The sequence below is a fragment of the Quercus robur genome, chromosome 4, assembly GCF_932294415.1.
Source record: "Quercus robur chromosome 4, dhQueRobu3.1, whole genome shotgun sequence".
Lineage (NCBI taxonomy): Eukaryota > Viridiplantae > Streptophyta > Magnoliopsida > Fagales > Fagaceae > Quercus > Quercus robur.
In genome coordinates this window covers 1,288,033-1,304,797 of record NC_065537.1, presented here as the reverse complement: position 1 = coordinate 1,304,797, position 16,765 = coordinate 1,288,033, and the positions used below count along the sequence as shown (strand labels likewise).

Here is a 16,765-nt window from a genome sequence, read left to right as displayed (position 1 = left end):
AAGAGATTACTTAATTCTACTCATCACAAACACGAGCCACAAAACTCACTTGCTTAGTTGTTCATAGAGAAGCTCATCTAAGGTACAAGAGATACGAAGTTTAGAAAACTTTATTTCAATGGCCATCCAAGATACACAAATACCAATGTACACAAACACACACAGTTTTTGTATTTTTCAATTTTTTATTATTTTTATTTTGAAAACAAAACAAAAACAAAAACTAAACAACCAAACAAAAACATACAAACAACATGAAAGCATGAAAAAAAGATGCAGATGCATGAAAGTATGATTCCAAACGCAAATAAGAAATCAAGTAAAGAGAGTCCTAATTTAGATAGAAAGACTTAAAGTAGAGGACAGCAGAAAAGACAATTAAGTCTTAGGCTCCTTTCTCACCCATACAGCACGAGTCTTTAACCGTGAAGATGAAAAGGCACGTGTCCTAGTGTGTCTACTAAAGGACATAGAAGAATTAAAATTCTCCTGAAATTGAGTTAAAAAGCTCAAGGCTTTTAATAACTCTCCAAACAAAGGTGTAGGTGCTTAAGAGGAAACCTGTGACCGTTTGGACACTTGCTTTTGAGGATACAACTTAAAGCAATTAGGACGAATGTGTCCATAAACGCCACAATGATGACAAACATTAGGTCTAACAAAGGATTTAGAATTAGCCAAATCAGTTTTGGATTTCATACCTTTATCACCTTTCTCAGATTGGGGCACAAAGACAGTCCTTGATCCAAAAGCTGAAGAAGAGGAGGGGCCGGAGGAAACAACATATCCTAAGCCAGTCTTATTAGAACTAGGCTTTTGAGCACACAATACCTCATCAAGTTTTGTACTAGACATCCTCTCTATTTGAGATCTAGCTTGACTAAGCTCAACCTCAAGATTCTTGACCTTCTCTTCTAATGAGGTGTTCTCCACAACAAGAATCTCAACTAGACTTGTAGTCTCATCTAGTTTGACTAACAGATCAGCTTTTTCAATTTTTACCTCATTAAGCTCTTTTCTACAAAGATGAGAAGTCTTTTTAGATTTTATAAATTCAGTGCATAGCTTATCATAGGCTTCCTGAAGGGCCATCTTCTTAGGTACTTCATCATCAGAAGAATCCTCACTATCACTAGCACTCTCCACAATCACCTTATCGGTTGAGACAGCAAAGGCCATAATGTGACTACATTCATCCACATACTCATTAGAAGAGTCATTCTCAGTATCACTCCAAGTAGCAACCAACCTTTTATCTTTTGACTCCTTGGTCTTTTCCTTCATAAGGTAGTTTGGGCACTCTATCCTGATATGACCAAAACCTTTGCACTCATGGCATTGGATGAGGGGTTTTTCATTCTTGCCCTTCCTTGAGGATTTAGATTTCCTAGGAGGTTTTCCTTTATCCTTTTTCCTAAATTGAAGAAGCTTGATAATCTCATCAGTTATGAAGGTTAGATCCTCATCTTCATCATCATCTTCATCTTCATCTTCATTTTCAGAATCCTCAATCTCTTCCTCTATACCCTTAAGAGCCAAGTTTTTACTCTTTCCACCTTTTCCCATTGAGCCTAATCCCATCTCATAGGTTTGAAGGTTCCCTACAAGTTCAGTCAAAGGAATTTGATCAATGTCCTTCACTTCTTCAATGGAAGTGATCTTGGCATGGAATCTTTCAGATAAGGACCTAAGCATTTTTCTAACAATTTTGGATTTTGCTATAGATTCTCCAAGGCTGAAGGCAGAATTTACAATCTCCTTGAGTTTATCATAGAAATCATCAAAGGTCTCATCCTCTTCTATCCTTATTTCTTCAAAACTACTAGTGAGTCTTTGAAGCTACACAGTCTTTACTGCCTTGGTACCTTCATAGGTGGTCTCAAGAATAGTCCATGCTTCCTTGGCAATTTCTGTGGATGATATTTTCTTGAATTCCTCATCAGCCACCCTACAAAACAAAGCATTCAGGGCCCTACTGTTGAAATTTGCCGATATGATTGTTGCTTCATCCTAATCCACTGGCGCTTTTTTCGGCTTAATCTGGCCAACTTCAACAGCTTGCCATACCTGTTCACCTAGAGTTTGCAAAAAATCTTTCATATGAACTTTCCAATATGCATAATTAGAATCAAATAAAGGAGGAATCAAAAGAGTTTGTCCACGATCCATGACAACAGGGGTCAAGGATCACACTCAGGAAATTAATCCAATCAGGCTGAACTTGCTTTGATACCACTTGTTGGGAAATTTAGACCCTGGTTGATAGAATTAACAAGTTTCAAACCCAAGTTGTTAATTAAATTTATTATGAATAAACCTAGTTAAAACAAATAAACATCAATATCATGTCAAAATCATGCAGTGGAAAAATAAATAAGACAAGATATGATGACCTAGGAAAACCAATGAAACAAACTAGTTTCACAGTAAAAAAACCTGGGGGGAAACCTTCTTGACAAGCAATTCACTATAGTAAAGAGAAGTTTCAGATCTAGTACAAAACCTTTGTCCCTAGACTCTACAATCCCTGTAGATGAACTTACAGCAGAAACCTTCTACCGCTTCAGAACCTCTGAATTCTTCAATATATGAACACCACCTTTTTGCACGAATCCCAGTACGTGACTAACCAATGATGCATGGCTCCCAGTACGTGACTAACTTACCAACTTGGAGAAGATTGTTGGCTGCAAAGTTCTTTACTTCATCAACAATAAAGATCAAGAAGCACTTGATTATAAAATCCTAAGGCGCAAAGACGCAGTAGCTTCTTTCAGAAAGAATAAGGTATCGGTCACCTTTTGCATATGTTCTCCTTATATTCTCTTATGTGACGGCATCTAAAATAAGCATTATATATGTCTAGGGTTGTGAGAAAAGAAACCCTACACAAATACATAAGCATAAGCCGAAAATCAGATCTGAAAAACTGATTTTCGTAATTCTCAATAGATATCTCGATAGATAGTATCTGTTGAGCCTCATTAAACCTCGATAGATAGCTATCTATCGAGCAGCTGTCAAGCCATCTGTCCAGCTTTAGTGAACAGCTTTTCTTCACTTGTTTCTTAGTCCAACCTTCATGGCTTTAATACTAGACTCGAACAACATGTTTCTTGAAGTATTAAACACATCCTAAATCTACCCAATTACAAGTAAAGTGTGTTTTGTCAAAAGATTAGCCAATTACATAAAATGTTGACATATGTTCCTAACATGAATCACATATGTCCTAACATTTTCTTTTTCTAATAACTGATGTGGGTTCCCTTTTTTGGATGGTTCCTAGGCCCAATGATAATAGGGATCCTACGCCTCCAAAAGAATAGTGTTTGATGGTTGGTGGACTAGGCTTGGTTTACTGTAGCTATATTGGGCTGATTACGAACCAATTTGTGTGCAAGTCACATAGAGCTCCTCAAGGAAAAAATGCAATTTCCTCCTAAGCAATCAAATATCATTGTAAGGGTTTTAATGTCATAAAATAACTTGTTACTCTTACAAAATGAGTAAAATAATTATTCATAATGTTCATAACGAGGAAGAGGTTAGAATAGAATATTTAGGGCTTATCTTTTATTGTGTGAACATTTAAAAAGAGTTTCTTCACTTGGTTCCTCCATGATGTTTCCTTGGGAAAGTGTTGCTTTGGTTCCTCCACTTGTGGATCCCAGGACATGGTCATGGTTCCCTGAGCATGCTGTTGTGGTATCCCAAACGTGATGTAATTGTTCATAGGGGTACTAGGTCTATAATCCATGGAACCCAAAATGCTAGTTCCTTGAAATATAGAATCTTTCTCCATGCTTATTATGTAATGAAGTTTTGTCCTTTCCCTTTACCTCTATAGGTCCTGCACAAGAACAACTACATGATACACATCTTCAAATAGTTGTTAGTTTTTCAAATTAGGACATATTCTAATACATATACATATATGTAAATGAATTTCATAAGAATGAGTCAGCCATGAGGATCCTAGCCCCAATTCTCACAGACTTAGTGCTTTTGCACAAGACTGATGGGATTTGGAACTCAAGTCCAAGTAGCTTTGCTTAGGCGTTGCCCTCCAAGATAGTCAGGTGAGGAGGATTTTGTGGGAGAAAGTGATATCTGATATGTGCATGTTTTGACATATATTTCTTTGGAGGCTAAGTGACATTTTGAATGATCTCAAGGATATGGGACGAATTCCTCCTCCTTGGCTCTCTTATTTTGTTCATTTTCTCTCTTCTTTCCCTTCTTGGGCTCTTAAAGCTCTAAGAATTATTCGTTTGAATCTCTGAACTCTTCCATTTTTCCTCCGTCTGAATCCCCCATTTTTCCTCCCCCCCCCCCCCCTTCTGCTATGCTTTAGTGTTCCTTTTATAGTGGACGTGGTCTGGTATCCCAGGCGAGGACGTCCTTGGTCTGCTGGGTAAAACCATGTCCTTTAGAACCTGAAAAAGTGCATTGGGCAGAGGTTTAGCTTAATTAGGCAATTATAACTCAAAAGGGGTATTTGGCTTTAATTACAAATGGAAGATGCCTTATTGGAAAGTCAACATAGTGGGTGGGACTCTCAATGCAATGGATGATAGCTTTGATTGAAAATGACAATTGAGAGGAAATTGTGGGGAGATGTCATGCACAGGGAGGAACTGAGTTTTCCATTGGTTCATGCATTCCAAGAAAATATGTGAACCAAGGGAAACTTTTAGGATCCTTCTTTCACTAGAAATCACTCTCATATCGACCAAACCACTTCTCCTTTACTACCAATTTAGGATCCTATGGGTTTGGACCATGGGTTACAAAGATGATACCTTGTTTGCTGAATATTTAATGACTTTTTCTTGGAATATAAAAATACACCTTGGTTTTCCCATGTGTCAACTAAGGTCCTCTTCTCAAGGTTTCAAAAGGAAACATCAAGGTCCTAGGGCCTTGATGTTGATTCTTCTTGCTACATGTCCTCTGGCTTGACCGAGATCCATCAGTTCCTTCACTAGGTTTTGAACCCGAGGACACCTAATGAATCTTTCCTTCTTTCAAGGATACTTGTGAGTGGCTTGTTCTATCTTCTGGGTCGCCCATTTCCTTCTTAGGATCCTCTAGGCTTTCTCTTAAGGGATCCTCTTCCTGGTTAATAGGGATCCCGCTCGTGGCCCACGTCTGAGTCCTCTTCTTTTATTATTATTATTTTTTCTTTCTTTATTTTTCCTTCTTTTTGGGACTTTGGGTCTTCATGGTCATTCTTAACTTTATGAATTGGGCCTTCTTTTGCCAATGCCCATGGTGAATGGTTTGACAACTCCATCTTCAATCCACTTATCTAGGATGTGGTTTAGCTCCTCTGCAGTACATGGGATCACAGGTGGTTCCTTGGTCACTTTTCCTTCAGGCCTCTTCCTCTTTTCCCCTACTAAGGCTGTCATGGCCTAAGAGATTGGTACCCTCTTTGTTTTCATAGTTAACGATGTCCTTTTGGTTTTTTGGAGTAAGTTAGTGAACTGGGTTATGCACAGGTTCTTCAGACTAAGTTTGTAATCAAAGAGCAGATTAGATATGCATGTCTCCATAAGCTTCTTTTCTTTATGGTCTCCATAACAATCTAAGGAGACATCTTCAAATCTTTTGATGAACTAGATGGGATCCTTCACAGGCCTTTGCTTCACCATTTAAAGGCTTTGAAAAGTGACTTTATCTTTGCCTAGGTAGTACTTTGCACAAAATCTCTCCATCATCTCATCCTAAGTCTTGATGGACCTGGACCTCAAGGTGGTGTACCACATATATGCTCTGTCTACTAGGGATTTAGCAAACTCCCTTAAACATAATTCTTTGTCCCCAGCATAGGGACCCATAGTGTGAATAAATCTGCTCATGTGCTCTACACCACTCTTATTCCTCCCATCAAATGGATGGAATTTTGGGATTTCATACGCTTTAGGATAGGGTTTGCCAAGGAACTCTGCTGGGAAGGGGGGATCCCGAGATAATTGCTTGGGGATCCCTGAGAGCTTCTCCCTTTCTTGTTCAAGAAGGCATTCACATTTTCCAAGGTGAGATATTGGGGATTAGCTCCCTCTCCTGCAACTGACCCCCCCTCTGATTGGGCCCTCTATTGGTTGACTAGCAGAGGGGCATTGTCTCTGATCACTTGGGTTCTTCTTTCTTTAAGGAGACAAATCTCTTGCTGGAGGTCTTTCACCATCTCTGCCATTCGGACCATAGGGTCTGGTTTTCGCATCTCACACCTTGGCCCTAAGGCAACTTCGTGTTCTTCCAAGGGTACCTCATTCCTTTGCCTAGAATCCACTTCATTTTCTCCCATAGGCTCTAATGCTATGGGTGACAGGTTGGTACCCTTGCTGTTCCTTAGCCGTGGAGCCATGTTTTGCGAAGGGACTACTTCTTCCCTCTCCTTTGCTGAGTCACCAATGGAGTCACCTTAAAATGTGGGTTCCTTTTTTGAACAGTACCAAAGCCCAAGTGGTAACAAGGATCCTAGGCCTCCAAAGAATTTTATACTTGTTGTTTGGTGGACTAGGCTTGGTTCATCGTAGCTATATTGGGCTAACTACGACCAATTTGTGCACAAAAACATTGGCTCTACAACACATACACATTCATACATGCAAACATATACATATTGTAAAATAAGTGGCTGAGGAACAGTAAATAATTATTTAAAAGGTCCAAATAAGGACGTCTGGGATCCTTATAAAATAAAGTGATATGTCATTATATTCAATTTTTAGTACATTGGGTCTTATTTCTCACTGGGATATGTCACGAGGTTCAAATAAGTTCAAAAGTCATAAACTTAGATAACTCATTGTAGGCTTCTAAGACTTGTGAGGTTTGAATCCCCTTGAATCTAAGTGTATTCTCAAGCATTTATCACAAGATCCCTCATAGTATTTCTCTTTTTTCTCTATTTTTCTAAGGTTTATTGACTCTCTCTAATGCTTCTTTTTGCTTTGATTAACTGTTGCTGAATGTCCTTTACTGATGTCTTGATCCCCCTTTTATAGTACCTTCCTAGGGCTTTCAGTGTGCTATTGATTCCCTCCATTTGCTACCCTGGGTACCAAAACCAATGTTGTGTCAGCAACAACGATGGTTGGTCATTTTCTTATTTTCTCACTATATTCTTGTTGAGGTCCAAAATATTACAAGTATTGAAATCCAAAACTAATGAGCCCTTAAGGATAGAAAGTCCCAATCCATAAGCCAAGGCCCATTTAAAGTAGGTAAAAGGAAGCCCAAGCTTATGAATGGGCAAGTCTTGGGCCTTAGAAAAAGTAGAGGAAGCTTGGCCCAACCTCTGTGAGAAGAACCCCCAAAGAGCCCAAAAAAAGACAAGACCAAGATACTAAGGAGCTGCCAGAACCAGGGAGGGGGTCCTCAAGAAATACAGGAAAGAATCAGCTGGGAGATGGACATCTCAGAGAAGCATGCTCATAGGGACAAGGAACGAAGAAAAACATGTCCCATCAGCCGCCTAAAACCCATAAAAAAAGGCTTTGGAAACAAATAATGACCTAGGAACCAACACATATGAAGGGAAGCCTGGTACCTCAGGAAGAGCAACAATGTGAACTATTAAGGAAGGTGATTGGGGATCTTTTAGCCTGACAGGGGGGTATCTGCCTATTTAGAGAAAAAAGACAAAGGATGAGATAGCCAAAAGGGAGGTTTTGAAAAACCTCTCAAAAAACCTTGGAAAAAGAGATTAAAAGTCAATCCCTAGGACCCCCAAAAAGGAAGGTCAGCTGATGACTTTTTGGAGGGAAATCTCAAAAGGGGAAAATAGTGAGAAAATAAGGAAGGAACCTGCTACCAATATTGCTGACACAACATTGGTTCTGGTACCTAGGACAGTAAATGGAGGGAATCAGTGGTACACCAAAAACCCTAGGAAGGTGCTATAAAGGGGGGAGAAGCCATTAGCAAAAATCATTCAGCAATAACTGATCAAAGCCTAAAAAACCTTTAAAAACTTCCTTAAGATTTAAAAAGGGAGAAAAGGGGGAAAATAGCATCCAAGATCCTGAGATAGACACTAGAGGATACACATAGATTTAAAGGGATTCAAACCTCACAAGTCTTAGAAGCCTAAAAGAGCTATCTAAGTCTGTAACTTTTGAACTTATTTGGACCTTGTAACATATCCCAATGCAAAAAGGACATAATGTATTAAAAACTCAAGAAATAATGAAGCATTATTTATTATTCTGAGGACCCTTAACGTTTTATTCACCTTTTCTTTTACTTATATCATTCTTTACTATTCCCTACTATGCAATACGTATATATTTTGTATGTATAAATGTGTATGTATTATAGGATCCATGTTTTGCGCACAACTTGGTTCGTAATCAATCCAATATAGCTACAGTGAACCAAGCACAGTCCAACAAACAACAAGTATAAGGCCTAGGATCCTTGTTTCTACTTGGGCCTAGGTACTATCCAAAAAAAGAACTCACAATTCTTCTTTTGAGGTTTCCCCCTAAAAAGTCCCTAGTTGACCTTTCCCTTTTGAAGGGTCCTAAGGATTGACTTTTAATTTCTTTTTCCAAGGCTTCTAGAGAGACTTTTTAAAACCCCTTTTTGGCTGCCTCACCCTTTGTCTTTTTCTTAAAATAGGCAGATTCTTCCCTGTCAAGTTGAAAGATCCTTAGCCACCTTCCTTCATGGTTCACTTTCCTGCTCTTCTCGAGTTACCAGACTTCCCTTCATTGGGTGCTAATTCCTAAGTCATCATCTGTTTCCAAAGCCTTTTCTTCTGAGTTGTAGGCGGCAGATGGGACATGTCTTTCTTCATTCCTTGTGTCCATGAACATACTTCCCTGAGCTATCAAACTCCCAACTAATTCTTTCTTGCACTTCTTGAGGATCCCCTCTCTGGTTCTGGCAACTCCAAGGCATCTTGGTCCAATCTCTTTCTGGGCTCCTTGGGAGCTCTTCTCAAAAAGGCTGGGCCAGGCTTCCTTTACTTTTTCTTCCTCCTCTAAGGCCTAAGGCTTACCCATTCGTGAGCTTGGGCTTCCTTTTACCCATTTTAAATGGGCCTTGGGTCACAGATTGGGCCTTCCTTATCTTTGAGGGCCCATTAGTTTTGGATTTCAACACTTGTAATATTTTGGATTTTAACACTGCCTAGGCAGTTAAAACGTACGTACAATTAAAAGAAAAGAAAACAGATTTCTCTTTGATCTCTCTTGAACAAGAATATACGTAAAAACTAATTGAGAGGCCACACATCTTGGGCACCATCTAGAATTGGGATCAAGATTGAAGGTCTTCTTAATCATTGTTTTGATTTTCACTATATCAAGGTATGCTTTCTATTCTTTGTTCTGGAATTTAAGGTTATATGTTACCTCTCATGAATAAAGCGGATCCTTGTGTTACTTCTGCTGCATGTTTTGTATGAGATGCAAAACTAGTTTTTCCAACATTTTATTCAAACATAAACCACAAAAATTTAATTAACCTCCACTCTCACAAAGTAAATTTCAAATATGGTGGAAATTAAGCGAAAGACCAATATATATTTTTGAGATAACCCCAACCACCCAAGATAAGTTTTGGCTAGAGTCATTGATAATCGTGAAAAGTATTACACAGCTGGCTTTATAGAACTACAACGTTTCAAATCGAAAAATAAAAACTCCTTAATAGAAAAGTTACTGACTCACCACAATACAATGACTCCAACTTGACCATCCGTTTTTGAGAGAGGAGAAGTTGCTACAATGCTTTTACGTTTAAGGGTTTATGGAGCAACAAACAATTTTCATTTTTTGATTAAAAAGAATCCATACGTATTTCATGGTATTTTTGTACTTGTATGACTTTCACATCATCAGGACTCTTGAGACATGAGAAAACAAAAGAGAGAAACAGATAAGAGCAGCATGAAGAGAACAGTGATTGTGCGAAGGGAGGTGGGAGAGAAGGATGTTTATTGCATATGGGTCCTTTTTTCAGTTTGGTAATAGTTGAGTTTTTTATTTTGTTTTTCAAAGGTTATAGTTAAAAAATAAAATAATTTTTTTTTTAAAAAATAGGTGGAAAATTATGAGGCCTCCAAAGCTTATGTGGCAAACTCTTATAAGGTCAACAAAAAGTCCAAGGCTTTAGTTATATAGTATTTATAGATTAGACTCCTAAAAGGATGAATATTTTTCTATCACTTATATTATTAAATATATATATATATATATTTTTTTTTTTTTTGATGAACATATATATATACATATTAAAATAAATCTAAATACATAAAATTAATAATTGGGATAATTTCTTGTTACATTAAATTTCCTAATGGAGATAAACTTGCATTCTCTCACTAGGCCCACATAGCATTTAAATAATTTAATGGGCAATTGTAACTATGATAAGACCCTTGTATGTACTATCCATGCAGACCATGCCATCTAGTTATGAAATGTTCTTACTCAAATAAAGAATCCAATACATGAATTATGACAATCATGCCCTTGATTATAACAAGTACCACCTTCCTTTTTTACAATATTCTCTACGTGAGAACTTTATGAGAGCACTAGCATTAGCTATGCTAGGCCAAATGCTATTTTAACAAACAAAAACCTATTTTATCTATTTTAATACACAATTTTACACTACACCCTATATCACATCTTCTTATTTTGAGATTCAACACATTAAAATAATATAACTAATTCATTAAAATAATATAAACAACTCAATAATTAAAAATATTCATTTCTTTATTTCACTCTATGCTTCTCTCACTCTGTCTAAAGCCTTGCCCCTATCTCTCTCTTCCTCTTTGTCTCACTCTCTCTCACGCTCCAAAAAATTCCACCGCTGCCCAAATCTGTAACCCACCACCAATTGCAAGAATAAAATTTTAAAAAAGAAAATCAAACCCAGCCACCTGATGAAGAAGAAGAGGAGGAGAGAGAGAGAGAGAGAGAGAGAGAGAGAGAGAGAAAGAGATACTGAGAGAGACATTATAACATGAGTGAAAGAGAAGAATATTTTATTATTAGGAGAGAGAGAAAGAGAATAAAAAAAGACCAAATTTTTTTGGAATTGACTGCCGTACCCTTCCACTAATAGAAGGGTACTGTAGCTCATGCCAACTTGTTTTGACATTTAATTTAAGACATTTGATGATGCATTGTTTTTGTTATTTGGCATGCCAAATGCTAAAAATTTAGCATTTGACACACTTGATGCTAGTGCTCTAAACTATTAATTTGTTAAGAATGAATTACCCACAAGGTCCTCCTTTATACATGTTACTAAAGAATATGAAATCCATGAAACAATATCACATATATTAGTCACAATTTCAGGATAGTTTTTGGACATGCATATTAATGGAGTGAGAATAAAGGGGGAAGTAAAAGATTCACAAAGGAGTACTATCCAAGTATTTTCATAAATACTTCTTGAGCAACAAGGTTTATTCCGTATCTTTGTAGCTTTAAACACTTCTTGAGCAACAAAGTTTATTCAAGAGTTTTGTTGCTTAACTGGTTGGTATATTTTGGTGTTTTTAAAACATCCAGTGTTCAAATCTCCCCTCTCCCATTGTAACTACTTACATCTCAAAAAAAAAAAAAAAAAAAAAGGATATTCAAATCCTATTCATGTCAATAATTTTGATGCATTAAACTACACAAGTTTTCAACGACATTAAAAGGAACATTCTCAATCTAAGCTAATGGGAAGACTTGGCCAAAAATAGCCAAGCCCCAACTCAAACCTAAAGGAATTATGTCTTTGCCATTTCCCACATGAATGAGATAGAGTTGTGTTAATTGCATCTTAAAAGATGGAGAAGAGGATCATACTATTATTATTCTCCATTCTAGGTCAAGGGTTTTACAATGAAGTTGCCACTTATTTGAATAGAGAAAATAAGATACTAAATTTTAAAATACATCATTCTTATTGATGAATTGAAACCGATACTTCTCTTCAAAAATAACACCCAAATTAAATTACATCACTTTTGTCCTAGATACACTCTAAAACAAAATACAATGCTTTGATTCCTAGTTAGTAGTTACAATTTAAAAATAGAATATTACAAGGGAAACATATAATTTACTAACTCTTGATCTGAGTTTAGAGGCTAGGTTACAAGATTAGGAAGGTGTTAGGCACCAACCTGCTTGGTAAAACTAGCCTTCTAGACTATGGTGGTCAATGATCATATCACATCATTCAAAAAGTTTATTTCATCCAAGATCAAGTGATCAAAGAGTGAAACAAACAATGATAAGAATGATGAAATCTTATTCTAGCCATGCAAATAATTGAGATTGAAAGACAAAGTGAATTTGTAAGAAAAAGGAGATTTGGATAGAATTGAACTGAATTTTCAGATCTAAACATGCTTCAATATTTTAACCTTGTCCATATATTATTAAATCACACTTTAAAATGTACATATTAAACCTAAATATATTAGTCTATAGTAAGTAGTACAACAAGAACAATATAAATTCTCATAAATAAAAACAATATAAATTACAATGGGGAATGGGACAATAGCTGCCACATGTGAGTTTTCTTTTTCGATTCTCAAAAAAAAAAAAAAAAAAAAAAAAAAAACAAAAAACAAACAATGGGCCCACGAATAGGAACCAGTATCTAAAATTTTCTACCTAATTCAGAATGAAAGCACTATAATTAATAAGTAAATGATTTTTGTTAAGACTGTTAGATTACATTCTCCTCAGGCCAAAGCTCAAGTGGGCCCATTGAACTCTGATTCATTGAATGTGTGGACTCAAAAGGGATTTGGTGGAATTTTCAGATCGTCCCCTCTCCTTCTAACATTTGAACCACAACTTTCATTGAGGGGCGATTAATAGGATACCATTGGATGCACCACAGCCCCACGATAGCAAGTTTCTTTGCTATCTTGGCATGTCTCTCTTCTTCAAGTTGAATTCTTGGCTCTTCTCCACGATCCAATTGATTGTGAATCCATTCTGGAAAGTATATTTGACTTGTGTTCTCCACTATAGTACCAATATTCTCTCTCCCTCCAACAATTTATAATAGTAACATTCCAAAACTATATACATCTGACTTATGTGACACGTTCCCAAAATTCCTAGATAAAACCTCAAGTGCAATATAGCCCATTTTTCCCCTAGCAGAGTTGCAGTAGTCATAGAAACCACACTGTTTTCTTTGGAACACAACTTGGCAAGACCAAGATCAGAGATCTTGGGGTTAAAGTTTTGGTCTAGCAAAATATTATGAGGTTGGATATCAAAATGTAGAATTTGTTGGTCACACCCTTGATGGAGTTAACCAATTCCTTTGGCTATGCCCAAAGCAATATCTTGAAGCTTCTCCCAACCAAGTATATGACTCTTACCATTACTAGAGAATATGTACTTTTCTAGAGATTTGTTTGGTAAATATTCATAAATGAGAGCTCTCTGAAATCCGTCAGCACAATAGCCTACCAAGTGAGCCACATTAACATGGTGGATTCTCCCCATTGATCCCACTTCATTAATGAACTCTTCACCATTTCCTTTGGAATTGTTGAGGATCTTAACAGCTACAAAGACATCATTGGAAAGGTTTCCTTTGAACACAATGCCATAACCTCCTTGTCCGAATTTGTCCTTGAATTGGTTTGTTATCCTCTGTATATCGGCATAAGTGTATCTTGTGGGTTTTAGAGCCCTGTAATCCTGCAAAAACTTCTCTATATTAGCTTGACTCTCTTTTTCTAGTCTATTTGAGCAAAATAAATGGTTAAAGGCCAATGAAAACTAGTACAAGAAAGGAACCTAGGAGTGATCCTGCATGTAAACCATTTCAACTATGAATCCTTTATAAATGTACATAGGCAGCCAAAAGAATAGAAAAGAAAAGAAACAAAGTATGAATAAACAACTTTACCTATTAGCTTTGTCGGTGAACCTGCACAGATGTAAAAGAAAAGAATTATTAGATAGCCATACTTCCAAATTGAGTTCATAGCTTTGGAAACCACTGTAAGCGCAAGAGTTTAGACCAAATGGGGCAAACCACAATGACTTGAACCTTTTCCTTCGGAGCATTGATCTCTCATTCTCCCTCTCATCATTCTTTCTCGATTGTTTTCTTCTTTGTCAGCTTTAAAATTGAAGTGCTCACTACCAAGAGCCTTTAGCTCAATTTGCACTTCTTGATGTTCCAAAAAGAAACATCGAAGGTTCAAATTCCTCATCTTCCAATTATCAAATTATTAACAAAAATGAAATACAACCTTATATGGGGAGCGCTGTTTGATATGATTTCTCCCCAAGTTGCTAAACAAGTTGGAGGCCGACTAGGTGAGGTGGAAGAAGTTGAATGGAAAAAAAGGAAGGATGATGTCAATTTCTTTATGCAAGTTAGGGTGGCCTTACCAATTTCGAGGCCCATTAGAAGAGGAGGGTTTATTACTGGGACAGATGGAGAGCGTTATTGGGTGGATTTTAAATACGAGAGACTACCTATTTTCTGCCATTATTATGGGATATTAGGGCATGATCTGAAGCATTGTGCAGCACACTATGCAGTGGAGAAGAATGGTGGAAGTGTGGAGTATCAGTATGGAGATTTTCTTAGGGCAACAGGGGGATGTGCAAGAGTTTTAACTAGTCAATTTACTAGTAACAAATCCAGTTTAGCGGAGGGTGTAGGTAGTGGTTCCAGGGCCGGCTCAATGAATTTGGGGGCCCTAGGCGAAATCTTTAAATGGGGCCTTTTATTATATTTAATTATAAATTCATATATTTTTTTCAATTAAAATTTATTTTTCTTGCTTTTTGAGAGGCAAAATTACTAATTAAATTTTTGCATTCAAGTTCCGCTAACATTTCATTTTCAATTGGTAATATGGCTAATCCATTTAATCTTTCTTGTGACATAGTTGATCTTAAATAGGATTTTATTAATTTTAATTTTGAAAAACTTATTTATGCGGAAGCAACTGTAACAGGTATAGTTAGTAATATTCTGAAAGCAATACATGTATTTGGAAAAGATTCTAGTCTCTTTATATAATTTAGTTCATTAATTGGAGAGTTTTCATTTATTTGCAAAACTTCTTTTAAAACTTTTAGTTCTGAAAATAAATCTAAGCCATCAATATCGGAATAAGTTTCATGTGTGAGAAAATATTCAAGATTAAGACAATTTTTTTTCAAACTATACAATTTTTTGATGGGATATTATATAATATTATATAATATATTATTACTATTTGGAGGCCTCTTTATCAATGGGGGCCTTAGGCCACTGCCTAAGTGGCCTATAGCTTCAGCCGGCCCTGAGTGGTTCTATCAAGTTTTATGATCCGATGGTGCATGGCATGAAGGATATGGTGGCGGAAAGAGAGGAAGTTCCAGGAAACCCTAGGGTGGACGATAAGGATGATGCCGTGAATTTAGGGAATGTAGCGGGAATTATGCATGCTGATGGGGTTGACTATGCAAACGTGAATGAGGTGGACTCTGGGGTCATGTGTTTTAGTCCAAGTATATTTCCAACTTTAAAAGAAAATGCTGAATCACATAAGAGTTTTGAGGAGGGATTTGTTTTGTCCAACTCGAAGGCAGTGCGGGCAGAATACAGGGCTGATGGGCTTTTGGATAATTCATTCTCTGCTGTTGATAAACTCATGGATGAACTTTGGCCATCTCTTTCTAGGCCCAAAACTACATGGACCCGTATCAATTGGGTGGATTTTGGGCTTGGTGGTTTAGCATTAGCAATCACGTTACCATCACTTGGGAAAAGAGATACACAGGCAACCAGCAGTGGACAGAATGAAGAACATGAGACTAAGAGAGGAAGAGTGGAAGGTAATGATGTTGATATATTGGCAGGGGTGGATAGCCACCCTTGCCGGAAGCAATGAGGTTGAAAAGTTGGATCTATCAAGGGCTTGGGAACCCTTGAGCAGGTAGAAGCCTTCGCAAGATTGTGAGGGAACAGGCTCCCATAGTTTGTTTTCTAATGGAGACAAGACTAGACAATGATGGATTTGAGAATCTTTATAGTAATTTGCCTTTTCAAAATAAGATTATTGTCAAGCATCCTAATGCTAGTGGAGGATTAGCATTTTTGTGGAAGAATACTATTAATTTGGAGATTATGAATTATACTGCAAACCATGTTTTAACAGTGGTAACAGAGGAGGATGGGTTTAGATGGTTCTTGACTTGTTTTTATGGATGGTCGGAGGCACAATAGAAAGAGAGATCTTGGAGATTATTGGAATATTTGAAGACTTTTGTGGAGGGACCGTGGCTAGCTATAGGGGATTTTAATGCTTTTTTTACATGCTTCAGAGAAGAAAAGCAGAAGGCCACCACAAACTTCATAGGTTGATGCTTTTAGGGAAGCTTTGGAATCTTGCCAGCTTCAAGACCTTGGATTTAAGGGCTATCCGTTTACATGGAATAACAAGAGACCGAGGGAAGCAAATACAAAAATTAGGTTGGATAGAGGTGTGGCCAATGAAGCTTGGATAAGGAAGTTCCCAATGAGTAGAATTACATACTTATCAGCACATGCATCGGATCATCTACCATTGTTGTTGCAGGTACAATCTTTTAATCATCAAAGCCAAAGAAGGGAGAAAAGCTTCAAGTTTGAGGAGTCTTGGCTGCTGATGGCTGATTGTGAGGACACGGTGAAAGTGGCATGGGGTAGAGACACCATTGCTACACATGGCCTTGAATCCATTAAGCAGAAAATTCAAACGTGTGGA

At 37.2% G+C, this 16,765-nt stretch overlaps 1 protein-coding gene and 1 long non-coding RNA gene across 2 annotated transcripts in view; one reads left to right on the top strand and one right to left on the bottom strand.

Moving 5' to 3' along the window:
* Positions 1 to 16,765, bottom strand: part of LOC126720293 (rust resistance kinase Lr10-like) — a 139,491-nt gene that overhangs the window by 86,894 nt on the left and 35,832 nt on the right. The window contains exon 2 of the mRNA XM_050422626.1: positions 13,924 to 13,944. Within this exon, the coding sequence (XP_050278583.1) occupies positions 13,924 to 13,944 (21 nt within the window). The remainder of the gene's footprint in view (positions 1 to 13,923; positions 13,945 to 16,765) is intronic.
* The window catches only part of LOC126720302 (uncharacterized), a 36,198-nt gene continuing 32,898 nt past the window's right edge, over positions 13,466 to 16,765 (top strand). Inside the window, exon 1 of the long non-coding RNA XR_007653336.1 lies at positions 13,466 to 13,598. This is a non-coding gene — a long non-coding RNA (uncharacterized LOC126720302). The remainder of the gene's footprint in view (positions 13,599 to 16,765) is intronic.